We start from the raw sequence: 14,820 nt of genomic DNA, 5'->3' as shown, positions 1-14,820 counted from the left end.
AGATAAAAGGCAGGAAGCCCTGTAACTTCAAAAGGACAAATAATTTAGAAAACCACTCCCTTAAGTAAGACAGACTCCTCCGTATATGACTATGTTCTTTATCCATTTTTACATGCAGACAGATTCTTAGCGCTGCTAGTATCCATGTTCTCAAAGAAAATGCTTAGTTGCAGCATGTGAACTCTTACTTGTAGCATGTGGGATCTAGTTCCCTGACCAGGGACTAAACCTGGCCCCCTGCATTGGGAGCATGAAGTCTTAGCCACTGGACCACCAGGGAGATCCCAGAAGATGCTTAAAATGGAAGAAAAGCTAGGTATCTGGCAGGAATAAAAAGTAGTCATGATGTATTTATCATCTGTCATATGTGTGATCTTGTTTTACTAACATAACCGTATATAGTCCTTATAACAGTCCTCCCCGAGGTAAGTAGGTATGTTCTGTTTTACACTCGAGTAGAGGAACTTGATAAAGTAAGAGGCACAACCAGGAGTTGATCCAGGTCTATCTGGCCTTAGAGACCATTTTCTACCTCATACCAACTCTTGTGAGGATTCATAGAGGGAGCATATTATAATTCACGGGGTCTACAGCACACCCAGCACTGAGCACGTCCCTATCTGGAGGTGATGACCCTGCAGCATTTTTTTCTCTGCAGGGCCTGCATCCGCCATCTCCTTTGACTGTGCCCGTGAGAGAGGACAGCATGACATAAGCACGTGGCGGGCGAGGAGGTGGAGGCTCGCCACTCTTGTCATACGGTGCCTGGGGGGCACAGTTTGGCTCAGAGTGTCAGACGGCCCCCACCCTTCAGATAGTAGAACACTGCAAGTGGGAGATTCTGAGCTGTTACACTGTTCTCCAGAGTTGTTGGCAGCTACCCTGTGCCAGTGAGGCGATCCCCTAGAAGTCTTTTCGTTCTCCTCTGCTTACTGCTGGCTGACAGGTGAGGCAGGCTCCCTTCAGTTGCCTAGGGATCGCTATGTCCATTGCTTATTTCTCACGGTATTGTGGCCCCTTTCCTGTGTTTTTCTGCTTTAAACTTTGATCATCAGTCTCATGAAATACATAAATCACCTAAATGTATGGCTGTATTTAGTATGCCACAAGTTATGGTAAATTTCAAGTATATATCCTTTTGAAAAGCTCTCTCTTGGAAGTTATAGCATTAAAGTACATGGCATTCTTGTATAGAGAAAACACAGAAGAAATGGGCGGAGCGTTCATTTTTAAGAGTTGAAAACATTTTCTGCACTTGGCACTCGGTCATCTCAGGCGGTGTAAGGGCAGGGCTAAGTAGACTCTTGAGTATTGAATGCATCAGCATGTCATGTGTGGATGTACAGAAACATTAATCAGTGCAGATGGCAGCTGATGAGCAGGGAGAAGCTGACCTGGGGATAAAATATATTCTTCCCTGTATCCTTGTGCATTTCTGCTAGGAAGTCAGCATGATTCTTTGATAGATCTTTTGTCCATACCGCTAGGTAGGAGGACATGTAAAAGCTACACTTAGGTTTCAGCATCCATTTTTCCAGTAGCATTCCCCATTTTTCCCAACTCATCAATCTGGAATTTCTATTAATATTTCTATTTTATTGATATTTAACATGAGGAAGATAAATTATTGATAACCAACTTTACTAAACTAATGGATTTATTTTTTTAATCTGTAGGTTAAGTTAATACAGTCTTGCAGTAAGTTATGAACCTGGGAATATAAGCAAACTCCAGAATACTTTCCCCAAAATTTGATTAGATACAAATCAATTATTTCCTTTCTTCAGGCTAGCAAAGGAATATTTTTATCTCTGAATTGAAAAGTTCAAGTTGAAGTTTCTGTTGAAACCTAATTCTGAATAATAGTAATAAGTAATATCAATGTTGGTGTCTCCTGTTTCTAAATTATATCTAAATACTCATAAACCTCCTTTGCATTTAATTTTATTACTGGGCCAATCAGCACTAACCAGGAATAATTAGGGAGTTTGGGACAGTCACGTACACACTGCTAAACTCAAAATGGATGACCACCAAGGACCTGTTGTATAGTACATGGGACTCTGCTCAATGTTATGTGACATCCTGGATGGGAGAAGGTTTAGGGGGAAATGGATACATGTATCTGTATGGCTGAGTCCCTTCACTGTTCACTTGAAGCTATCACAACATTGTTAATTGGCTATACCCCAATACAAAATAAAAAGTTTAAAGTTTGATGAAAAAGAAAAGTTAAAAAAATAAGGTAAATTATCAACTTGTTTAATTCAGAATCATCAGGATTCTGTAGCATGTTTTTCTAATAGAGCTTGTTCCCTTTGGTTAAGTTGCCAAACAGAGCAAGGACTGAAATATATCTTAAAGCAACTCTCCAAAGGATCCAAGACTGGATAAAAGATGGAATTGCTGGTAGGGGAGTTTTCAAGGCTGTAGCCTCCGGAAGAGATTCTTAAGAAATGTAGCTTATCTTTTCAGCATTTTTAAAAAATAGCAAATATATGTATGTATTTTAGCTGATGGTTTATTTGGATTAAGATTTCCCTCTTGGAGCCTGACTTATCAGATAGGAAGACAGATGAGAAACCAGTATGAAAGGTCAAGAGACAGTGAAAGTACAAGATTTGAATGATGTAAGAAATTAAAAGGTCATTTTCAGTTACATTTTGTAATACAGATGAGGCAGACTCTATAAGGATGCTTAAGAATTACTGAAAATAGGCGAAGTGTTAATTGCTGAGTTGTGCCTGACTCTGCAACACCATGGACTGCAGCCCACCAGGCTCCTCTGTCCATGGGACTTTCCAGGCAAGGATACTGGAGTGGTTTGCCATTTCCTTCTCCAGGGGATCTTCCCCACCCAGGGATCAACCTCTGATTTCCTGCACTGCAGTCAGATTCTTTACCAACTGAACTATGAGAGAAGTCCCAAAAGTAGGCAAAAAGAATGGTAAATTTACATCCTATGATCGTGATCAGTGGTTATAGAAAACCTTCCAGGATTAGTCATTCAGGAAGGAGCCCTTTAAAACTGTATGTAGAATAAACTAGTATATTGAAATTGTAAGGATGACTCCTACTGTTACGGCTATAATGTATGTAGGACAAGTATTAGTTCCATTTTACAGCTGAGAAAAAGGGGCTTAGAGAGAAAAACCCATCTTATGAGCTATGGTACCATGAATTAGTTTTGCCAGGTTTGCCTCTCCCCATATGACTGTATAATTGAGTTGGGCAGAAAAGTATTGTCAAAGTATAAGATACACGATTATTGTATTGAATATATAGAATTAATTATCTAAAATACTTTTTGCAGATATTGAAAATGAGCCAAGAAAAAATTGAAATATTTGAAAGTGGATTGTCAGAAGAGAGAGAAAGAAAAAAGCAGTTGATATATAATCTTAATACTGAGCAGAGAGCTTTGGAAGTTGAAAGTGAGGTATTTTGCCATTTAGGATGTTATTTTCCTCTTTTTGCTTTTGTAATTTAGGGATTTCATATTATTTATTTTTATTTTAAAATAAATTATAGCTATAGAATATTATTTGTATTAGGAATAATAGGGTGACTGTTGTTTCTCCAGGCTGAGTTCCAACACTAGCCAAAAAGAGTCCTTTAAGTAGAAGGGATTTGATTGTTATGATGGTTGTAGAGTCCCAGACTTGTCTCTCCTTTTAACTGCTGGTCATACCATCTTGGAAAGGTCTATCAGGAGACATACCAGCCTATATTTGGAAGAGAGACCTGGAAGTGAGTTCATGGAAGTCTAGATCATTAATTCAGAGGATGGTGACAATCAGTTTGCAGGGTGAATGAGAGCTAGGCACAGTGCCCTAAATCTCGTGCTGCTGCTAAGTCGCTTCAGTTGTGTCTGACTCTATGCGACCCCATGGACTGCAGCCCACCAGGCTCCTCTGTCCCTGGGATTCTCCAGGCAAGAGTACTGGAGTGGGGTGCCATTGCTTTCTCCCTCGTGCTGATGACCAGTAGGAATTTTCCATGGAATGAGGTGGGACACTGATAGCACTTGCCCTCTTCTATGGTTTTGGATGGCCACTCCCTACCTTCTCTCCTCATCAACACTTTCCTCCCTTTCTGATCTCAAGCCTTTGGGAATAGTAACAAGTATTGCATGCTTTGTGCGAAGTTGCTTCAGTTGTGTCTGATTCTTTGTGACCCTATGGACTATAGCTTGCCAGGCTCCTCTGTCCATGGGATTTTCCAGCAAGAACACTGGAGTGGATTGCCATGCCCTTCTCCAGGGGATCTTCCCAACCCAGGGATCAAACCTGTTTCTCTTATGTCTCCTGCATTGGCAGGCAGGTTCTTTACCACTAGCACCACCTGGGAAACACCATGAAGTAAATTTTACGTTATCTGCTCCCTTTATAGGGAGCTACACCACAGCCTGGCTCTCAGGCCCTGTCATCCACCAATCAAATGCTGCATATTCTATGTCATCAATGCAGAAATTTAATAAAAATCTACATCTAACTAAAGTATTTTCTTTTATGAATATGGAAAAAAAATCAGAGGATTAGAGGAATCCCTAGTTAAGTCACTGAATATGCATTAAGTAAGACAGCATAATTTGTCGTGAAGAGCGGTGGTTGAAGTCAGTGAGTTTGAATCCCAGCTTTATCACTTCCTGGCTATGTGAATTTAGGCAGATCATTTACATTCTCTGAGCCTCAGTTTCAATAACCCTACCTCATGGGGTTGTCATAAGGTTAAGGGTAAACAACATAGCACCTGACCTATAAAAAAGTAACTGTAAAAGAGTACATTTTAAAGCAGGTAATATAACTAATGCAGGAATTGCTGAAGAATTTCTCTCTATACGCCTTGTATAAAGTGGGGATAAATAGAAGCCCAGTCTTTGAACCTGTAAATGATAGATATTAAGAATGCCAATGGCACATGACCCTTCATAGCCATGACTGGTTCAGGACTGCTTTCCACTGCCTGGGCACCTAGTCCAGAGCTGGGGCCTTAGACTTGGCCTCCTACAGACCCTATAGAGCCCAATTCCCTGATGCCTGTGGAGAAGAGCTCTTTAACAAGGCCAACAAGTCCCACTTCTTACACAGCCTGGCCTTGTTAGGGTTGTCCCTAGATAGAAACCCCCTCTGGGCCAGTTGCTGCTAGCTTCTGGAACTACCTTATTCTGTACCAGCTTGTACTGCCAGGCTCTGAGTGAAGACCCCTACTCAGACATAGGCCCCCTGTGAGAAGGAGCCTTGGGCTGTCTCTTGGGCTTGCTTGCCTTGGCTCTTTGCGCTTCCTCGTGTTAAAATTCTGGGTGGTTTTTGTTTTTGTTTTTGTTTTTTTAGCAGGAAGAAGATTAAAAGAGAAAGACAAATTTAGAAAAAGAATGCTTAATTTTTGACTTAAGGAATCTTTTCTTTAACTATAATAGAGAAAGAAATTTGTCTGCCAGAGGATAAATTAAAATATTTAAAGTTGTCAGAATCATTTCAAAGATTCCTTTTTTAGCAGTAGTATACATTTTCTATGGAAAGCCTTGTTTTGTTCTATTGAATATTGTCATTTCTTAATCAGGAATTGCAAAAATCAAAGTCAGAACTTACATGCCTTTGTCGTGAAATTCAAAGTCTTCCAGGTGCAGCAGAACACAGAGACCATTTGTTAATAGCACATGACCTGCTACAAAGAGAGAATTCTGAGTTAGAAACAAAGGTGAGATTGAATTATTTAGTATTTAAATGTTCTATATATGACCTGTCTTTTATGAAGATGGCATAAAAGGAAATTAATTTCAGTAAGAGATGACTTGGAAATCAGAGTTTCTTTTATTATTATAGAACAAACTGCCACATGGTGTGGATTATAAGTCAAGCTGTATTTCAGAGTAAATATTCAGACTTCAGCCAGGACTTTACTTTTAGGATTGACCTATGAATTTTTTAGTTGAAAGAAGCTTCCCAATGGCTTAGTTTTTAGAGCACGTGCTGTGCTGTACTGTATTATTTGCTCAGTCATGTCCGACTCTTTGTGATCCCGTGGATTGTAGTCCACCAGGCTTCTCTGTCCGTGATATTCTCCAGGCAAGAATACTGGAGTGGGTTGCCACGCCCTCCTCCAGGGGATCTTCCAACGCGGGGATCAAGCCCAGGTCTCCTGCGTTGCAGGCGGATTCTTTACTGTCTGAGCCACCAGGGGAGCCATAACATGATGTAAAAGGTGAACTTAAAAACAGAACTGTCATATAACCCAGAAATTCTGCTTCTGGATAAATATGCAAAAGAAAGTCTTAAACAGATATTTGTACATACACATTGAAAGCAGCATTATTCACAATAGCTAAAACGTAGAAGCAACCCAAGTGTCCATCTGTGAATGAATGATTAAACAAAACATGGTATATACATATAATGAAATATTGTTTAGCCTTAAAAAGAAGGAAATTCTGCAGCATGCTACAACATGGATGAACCTTGAGGGCATTATGCTAAGTGAAATAAGCCAGTCAGAAAAATTATTTGATTTCACTTACATGAGGTACTTAGAGTAGTCAAAAATCATAAAGACAGAAAGTAGAATGGTGGTTACCAGGATCTGTGGGGAGGTAAGAATTGGAGAGTTGTTGTTTAATAAGTACAGAGTTTGTTTTACAAGATGAAAAGAGTTATGGGGTTGGATGGTGGCAGTGGTTGCACAACAGTGTGGATATATTTAATACTACTGAACTGTACACTTAAAAATGGTTAAGATGTAAATTTTGTTTTATATATTTTATCACAGTAAAAAAAAGCAAAAACAAACAGAGGTTTACTAAAATGTCTTCAACTTTAAAAACTGAAAGCATCTTTTCTAATTATACTGAACTTAGAATTAAGAAAATGGTGAAATGTCCCAACACCAGCAAATTCCCCAAGTATAATAATGGCACTGCCAGATTAGGGTCAGTGCAACACTAAACAGAGAGCTTGCCAGCTGTGTAATTTCCAGAGTCCTACCTGTTAGGTTATCACCAACTCCTGGCTAAAAATTCCCACCCTCGGTTACTCTCTTATGTTGATTAAGATGGTAGGAAGGACTAAAGGCTTGAACACAATGGTTAAAATATGTTGATTTACATTTTAATGCAACATGTGAGGTAGATGACTAAATCAATGCCTAATTTATCCTATCTGAAATTGTTACTCTGAAATCACAGAGTAAGTTGCTGAGGAACTGGGGCACAGATCAAATAGCATGTGGCCTACGGAGGGAAAGGTCCAGCCAATAGGGTAATATGTTGGCACAGCCTACATCTCAGCTTTGTTTGTGGGACCTTGTCAGCAAGATGCATTTTCATCACAGTATACAACGAAAGGACCTTGTTTCTCAAAGTATCATCAGAAAACCTAACATAAAGAGTGAAAGGAAGTGAGAAGAATATAATATAAAGCCAGAGATCCAGATCACTATCCTGATAATGGGACTTTCTCTCCCTCTCTTTAAAAAACTTTTTTATTTTGAAATAATTTCAGATTTATAGAAAAGTTGCAAAATAGTATAAAGATTCTCCATATACTTTTACCCTTCCAAATGTTAACATGGTACCATATTTGGTTTTATCAATCTCTCTCACTCTTGCTCTACACACATAGATACACACTTTTTACCTGAAACCTGGGAGTGAGTTGGAGACTTAATACTCCTTTAACTCCAAATGTTTCCATATGTTTGCTAAAAATAGTGACATCTTTTTGTCACAGTACAAGTCTCAAAATCAGGAAATTAATATTAATATAGTACTGTAATCTACAGCTCTTATTCAAATTTCACCAATTTTCCCACTCTATAGCAAAAGACATTTTTTTCCCTAGTTCAAGGTCCAATCCAGGACCGTACATTGCATTTAACTGTCATATTTCTAAAGCTCCCTGAATCTGCAACAGTTCCTCATTCTTTGTTGTTCATGGTTTTGCTCTCTTTAAAGAGTACAAAATCATTTGTTTTCAAGAATGTCCCTCCATTTGGGTATTTCTCATGTTTCCTCACAATATAATTTAGATTACATAATTTTGGCAAGAATACTGCAGAAGTGATGCTGTATCCTTCTCAGTGCATTGTGTCAGAACAAAAAAGGATGTCCTTTTGTTCTATTTACTTTGGGTAAGGTATTATCTGTCGGATTTCTCCACTATAAATTTATTACAATTCCCTTTGCAGTTAATAACTACCTGTGGGGAGGCACTTTGAGACTATGGGTATTCTATTTCCCATCAAACTTTTACTTATTAAAAGTTTCAGTTTTGAAACTTTGATTCTTTAATTGTTTTCTGTGGCTGCTGCTGCTAAGTCACTTCAGTCGTGTCTGACTCTGTGCGACCCCATAGACCCCACCAAGCTCCCCCGTCCCTGGGATTCTCCAGGCAAGACCACTGGAGTAGGTTGCCGTTTCCTTCTCCAATGCATGAAAATGAAAAGTGAAAGGACAGTCGCTCAGTCGTGTTCAACTCTTAGCGACCCCATGGACTGCAGCCTACCAGGCTTCTTCGTCAATGGGATTTTCCAGGCAGGAATACTGGAGTGGGGTGCCATTGCCTTCTCCAAGTCTTGCTAAGAGTGACTAAAAATTGTATTTTATGTATTTATTAAAGCCCTTGTTTTATAGGCTGTTGTTTTATTTGGGCCACAGAATTTTAGAGCCAGAAGAGGGTGTATCAGCTTCCTCAGTTTACAGATAGGGACACCAGACTTGGAATAATGAACAAGTACCAAATTGCCTGGTGTTTCTCAGCCTAAGCTCTGTCCTCACTCCTCTAGGGCCTTAAGCAGAAAGTGGAATAATCAACTGAATGCTTTATGGTTCTTCGACATGGATGGTTATGAGATTGAGCTACGTCACCAGGATAAAATTTCAGTAGGGAGGAGCCTGTGAAACAGAGTTACTTCTGTTCCACAACATCTGTGCCATGAAGGGTCCTGTGGACTTAACTTTCTTCGTGATAAAGAGCAAAGCTGACCACTTATAATATCCAATGACTTGGTCATTTGAGAATCCACAATATCTAGAAAGTGCTTAGTGTCAAGGTCACCTTCCACTTTAGAAACCGTTCAGCAATCCTCACTTTGCTAGAATGTCAAGTCTAAATTCTGTTTGACTTTCTTTACTTCTTAAGAAACTAACATTGACTATTTGTAATGTGTAAATTTTTACAATGACTATAAAAATCAGTGACTTAAATATCATTTTGGAATCTGTCTTCCTGTTCACAAAAGTTACACAAGTTCGTTAAGAAAATTACTCTTTCAGGTCTCTTCATAATCTGATCCCTCCCCTCAGTCTTGTCTTACTTCCTCAGCGCCTCATCTTGTAGCCTCTACTCCAGGAAGACCATCCTCCTCACTTGAGCAAAAATACTCCCTGCTCAGTTACACACTATGCCTTTGACCGTATTGATCATGCTTGAAATACTGTATAGTCTCTTCTTCACCTGTCTGTATCTTCCCACCTCCTAAGGCCCAGTGTAAGACCAAATTTCTCCCCTGGAGAGGTTATAATCCATATGATATTATATATATATCTTTATGGGATTATAACCCATATCACACATTGTGGTTTTTCTTCAGAAAATTGAAAAGGCCAAGAAGATCAAAAAGATTCATTAAAGTAACTTAAACTGATATTTAGATTGTATTCTTAGAATCAAACATATTAATAATAACTATAAAAACTTTGCATTTTCAGAGAGGCTCAGAATGGGAGTCAGAAAGGTTGTTGTCTCTCTTCATGCAATACTTGAATGGAGATTCATCTTCCATGCTTGGAACTATCCCCCATCCACCCTTTCTGCTGCCTTCTGGAGGCGTTCTTTCATTTTACGTGAAAATATGCATTTGAGGAAAGGAATCTGTTTGTCAAAAAAACAAAACAAAGCAACAAAACCTGAGTAAATATTTTGCCAAACTACACAGCAGAGCAGTGACTCTCAAAGCATCCACTGGAATCAGAATTGTCTGGGAGACTTATTTGAAGTGCACATTCCCATTTCCCAGTCCATACCACTGACCTGAATGTCAGGAGTGAAGTGGCGATATGAGACCGCATTTTTTAAACTCCTTATGTGATGCTCTTATTAGCTAAAATCTGAGAATCACTACAATAGTCTGGGAGTCTTTACATGTTCACATGTTTCCAAACAAGTAAAATCTGATTGGAAGACTTATGTTCTCTGTCATGTATAGCTAATATTATTTCTAATGTTTTCTTGCAACAGTATATTGCTGCTTTTGAATAAATGAAGTACACTCTAAACTTGAGAACAGAAAGGGTAACACATCTTTTTGCTTGTTAAAAGAGCACAACCCTAAACAGCACTCTAGGAAGCTAATCCCAGAGACCCAAAATACCCTCTTTTCTAAAAACCATGGACTTAATGCACTCCTATGCCTATGGTAAAAATGGGTTAGATTAAGTAACAACTGCAAAGTATTAAATTGGAATAAGACTTCAATTTGGGTGCAGTTTATGTTATTTAAGCTAATAATCATTTAAGCATGTAATGAAATTAACATACTTTTTTACAGTCACATATAAGAGTATGCAAAATAGAATATTTGTCTTTTTACTTAACAGGTCTTGATGCTTTTACAAGAATTTGAGCAATTAAATCATTTTACTGTAGGGAAAAAAACTGCAGCTGCTAATTTAATTACAAGTGAAAATACCTGTAAAGATCTTGTGCCTAAAATACCAGTTTTGGGAGTAGATATTCAAAGCCTGAAGGAAGAGGAAGAGGAACTCTGGTAAATGGAGAAAATCTCATGTCACCTTAATTATTTGGGGGGTATAATTATATAATTTTGATATTCATTTCCAAATGATGTGCATGGAAAAATCAGTTCAAAAAATTCCCAAAGCTTGGCTTTTGATATGTTATTACAATTTTAAACTTTTGTTCCTTCTTTTAAAAATAAATATATGCTTTTTTGGAAAATCTGGAAAGCATGGAAAAGTATAAGGAGTTTATAGTAACCTATAATTTCCACTATGGAAAAATGTTAATTTCCTAATTTTTTCTTTCTTGTCTTTTTTCCCGTACATATACATGTATTTGGGGCTTCCCTGGTGGCTCAGACTGTAAAGAATCTGCCTGCAATGCAGGAGACCCAGGTGCAGTCCCTGGGTTGGGAAGATCCCCAGGAGAAGGGAGTGGCAACCCACCTAAGTATTCTTGGCTGGAGAATTCCATGGATAGAGGAGCCTGGTGGGCTACAGTCCATGGGATCACCGAGAGTCAGACATGACTGAGTGACTAACACTAATACAAATATGTATGTATTTTTTACATAATTAAGACCGTACTTTTCAGAGAGGTTTGTTTTTTGCTATTTTTATTTAACATTATATCTGATAATTGTTTTGAGAATTTTTTTCTTTTTTTTTTTCACTGTTGTTAATCTTGCTCTGTAACTCTCGTGTTTCTACTTTTCCAGCCAATGTATCTTTTATATTTGGTTGCGCAGTTCAGTTCACTCACTCAGTCGTGTCCGACTCTGCAACCCCATCGACTGCAGCACACCAGGCTTCCCTGTCCATCACCAACTCCCGGAGCCTACTCAAACTCATTTCCATTGTGTTGGTGATGCCATCCAACCATCTCATCCTCTGTCATCCCCTTCTCCTCCTGCCTTCAGTCTTTCCCAGTATCAGGGTCTTTTCCAACGAGTCAGTTCTTTGCATCGGGTGGCCAAAGTATCTGAGTTTCAGCTTCAGCATCAGTTCTTCCAATGAGTATTCAGGGCTGATTTCCTTTAGGATTGACTAGTTTGGATCTCCTTGCAGTCCAAGGAACTCTCTAAAGTCTTCTCCAACACCACAGTTCAAAAGCATCAATTCTTCTGTGCTCAGCTTTCTTTATAGTTCAGTTGTCACATCCATACATGACTACTGGAAAAGCCATAGCTTTGACTAGACTGGACCTTTGTTGGAAAAATAACGTCTCTGCTTTTAATATGCTGTCTAGGTTTGTCATAGCTTTTTTTCCAAGGAGCAAACATCTTTTAATTTCATGTATGCAGTCACCATCTGCAGTGATTTTGGAGCCCCAAAATATAAAGTCTCTCACTGTTTCCATTGTTTCCCCATGTATTTGCTGTGAAGTGATGGGACTGGATGCCATGATCTTAGTTTTCTGAATGTTGAGTTTTAAGCCAACTTTTTTACTCTCCTTTCACTTTCATCAAGAGGCTCTTTAGTTCTTCTTCACTTTCTGCCACATTAATCTGTTTCCCAACTAGGGATGGAACCCAGGCCCCCTGCAGTGGAAGTACAGAGTCTTAACCACTAGACTGCCAGGGAAGTCCCATCAAGAAGTATCTTGCACAGAAACTTTTGAGATTTAGACAAATGCATTACTGTGTTTTGGCACAAATGCTATAGATGAAATCAAATTTTGTCTGGACAAAAGCCTAGAATTAGATCATCAAAAGGAAAAATAGATGACATTTTAACTTATATATCATACTAAAGGATACCTTATCAGTGAGTTGAGAAAATATGGCCTAGATATAGCCAAATTTGTCTTTATTCTAGAATAGAAGGGACTGTTTTGCCAGTTTCAGGCCCCTGAATTTTACGTCCTCTTAAAAACTGGTTTTAAGTCTATAGTGAGCTCTAAGATTCAAAATCATGAGCCTTAGTTGCAGAAGCAGAATGAGATACTACGGAGGTGTTGGAGAGCAGGTATCATAGTGGTCACAGGAGCAAAGAGCCAAGAAGCCAGATCACAATGTGTAGGTCTGTTGTAGGAGTAAGAAAAATAAGTCTAGTTTTGAGCACTAAAATAATGTGTTACAAGACTTTTGAGGGATATAGGCCTAGTAATTCTATTAGATGAATTGAGAGGAAAGACAAGTTAATCTAGATATTAGCCACAGATGAAGAGATGGTAATTTAGAGTGAATAAGTAACATTGGAGATGAAATGGCCAATCTGAATGCTTTCCAGAATGTAATTTTTTTTTAGTCTTTTTTTTCCCCTTTATTTTTATTAGTTGGAGGCTAATTACTTTACAATATTGTAGTGGTTTTTGTCATATATTGACATGAATCAACCATGGATTTACATGTGTTCCCCATCCTGAACCCCCCTCCCACCTCCCTCCCCATCCCATCCCTCTGGGTCATCCCAGTGCACCAGCCCTGAGCACTTGTCTCATGCATCCAACCTGGACTGGCGATCTGTTTCACACTTGGTAATATACATGTTTCGATGCTATTCTCAGAGTGTAATTTGATATCAGTAGTCAAAGCTGATGAAAATCCACCCAGCTGATTTGGGATAATTGGCAGAGATACTTGCTATAGGGAACAAGACTGTGGCCTTAATTCATTTGGAGGTGGAGAACCTGGCCATGAAAAAGGCACTGGACTTCTTTGTAAATGACTTCTTACTGCCACTTGTTTCCATAGCTAGGTTGAAACTGCTTGCCATTGCTGGGATGGTAAGAAGTCCACTTATCTGCCGTATGTTTTCTTCTCTTCTCTTCTCATAATGTTTCCCTTTTTGCTTATCTTCTGTACCCCACTTCACAGCCCCCACTTACCTCAGATCCATTACACAATCACATTCAACAATAAATTGCTTATCTATCATGTGCCAGGTACTTTTAGGTGGATGCTGAAGCTACAAAGTAAGACAGACACAGGTCCTATCGTTAGAGGAGTTACGGTGCATATTGCCTGATAGGGGAATATAAATCACTAAACAAGGAAGTCTCGGATGGGAGCACAAAGGAGAGGCTCTGGCCTAGCTAATGAACCAGAAAATATTCTTAAAGGGAACTGATAAATTGAGTCCTGAAGTATGAGTAATCAAGGGCAAAGCAAAAAGTTGGGAGAATAATTTTCAGGGAAGATATGACATTTGCAAGAAAAAGCTTGATTTGTTTGAGGAACTAAAAGTGACATCAGTGGTGCGGTAGCATAGAGTATGTAGAAAGGAAATGAGGAAGGAGATGAGAATGAAGAGGAAGTCAGGGATCTGATTCTGAGGGAATATGAATGCCTACCCTAGGGAATTTGGACAATAGGAAACTCCTGCAGGATTCAGTAACATGGCAGAGACACAAATAGATTTGTGCTTTAGAAAAATCACTCTCCCTGCTGTGTGGAGAGTAGATGGTTGGTACCAGAATAAAAGTAGCAAGACCAACTAGGAGGCTGTTACTGAAATGATGTTTGTGAGGATGGAGAAAAGTGGATGAAATTTGAGAGGAGGCAGAATCAATGAAACTCGGGGATTAATGAGTATAGGAAGTAAGGAAGAAGGTCCTCTAGGCAGAAGTTTTAAGTATGAGGACAGGTTAAGGAAGATTTCATTTTCTGGCTTGATGGAATCATTCACATAATTTTGAGAGAGAAGAGAGAAGTTCAGCTTTTGAGACAATGACTTTCAAGTGTCTTTGGAACAACCATGTGTGGATTTTCAACAAATAGTTTGACTGATAGGTTTGGAGGCCTGGGCTGGAGACAAATTTGAGGATCATCAATAGGTAATACAAGTCATGATGGATATATTCCCATATGTTGCTTGATAAAAACACTCAAAGGCAGAAACCTAAGGAAAACCTCTCTATATGCACAAAAGAAGTACTTCCAACAGGTAACTGAGACAAAATAGCTAGAGAAATAGAAGAAAAGTCAAAAGCATGTGTGTTACAGAAGCCAGGTTAAAGAGTGTTTCAAGAAAGAGGTAGTCAAGAGTATCATATGCTACCAATGAGTCAAACAAAATAAGGGATAAAAAGTGACTGCTAAATTTAGCAACCTTAAGGTGATTGGAGACTTTAATAAGAGAAGTTC

The 14,820-nt window shown here is 38.9% G+C and overlaps 1 protein-coding gene across 8 annotated transcripts in view; it reads left to right on the top strand.

Moving 5' to 3' along the window:
• The window catches only part of CCDC30 (coiled-coil domain containing 30), a 119,872-nt gene that overhangs the window by 54,395 nt on the left and 50,657 nt on the right, over positions 1 to 14,820 (top strand). For 6 of the 8 annotated variants that reach the window (XM_070468330.1, XM_070468328.1, XM_070468329.1 and 3 more), the window contains 3 exons: positions 3,314 to 3,439; positions 5,563 to 5,700; positions 10,592 to 10,761. The exons of 1 other annotated variant lie outside the window; for it this stretch is intronic. In XM_070468330.1, the coding sequence (XP_070324431.1) occupies positions 3,314 to 3,439; positions 5,563 to 5,700; positions 10,592 to 10,761 (434 nt within the window). Of the gene's footprint in view, positions 1 to 658; positions 947 to 3,313; positions 3,440 to 5,562; positions 5,701 to 10,591; positions 10,762 to 14,820 lie in introns of all 8 variants that reach the window. One more of the 8 variants, XM_070468335.1, reaches the window with a different exon arrangement.

This window comes from Odocoileus virginianus, chromosome 5, assembly GCF_023699985.2.
Source record: "Odocoileus virginianus isolate 20LAN1187 ecotype Illinois chromosome 5, Ovbor_1.2, whole genome shotgun sequence".
NCBI lineage: Eukaryota > Metazoa > Chordata > Mammalia > Artiodactyla > Cervidae > Odocoileus > Odocoileus virginianus.
This window is presented reverse-complemented; position numbering and strand designations above follow the sequence as displayed.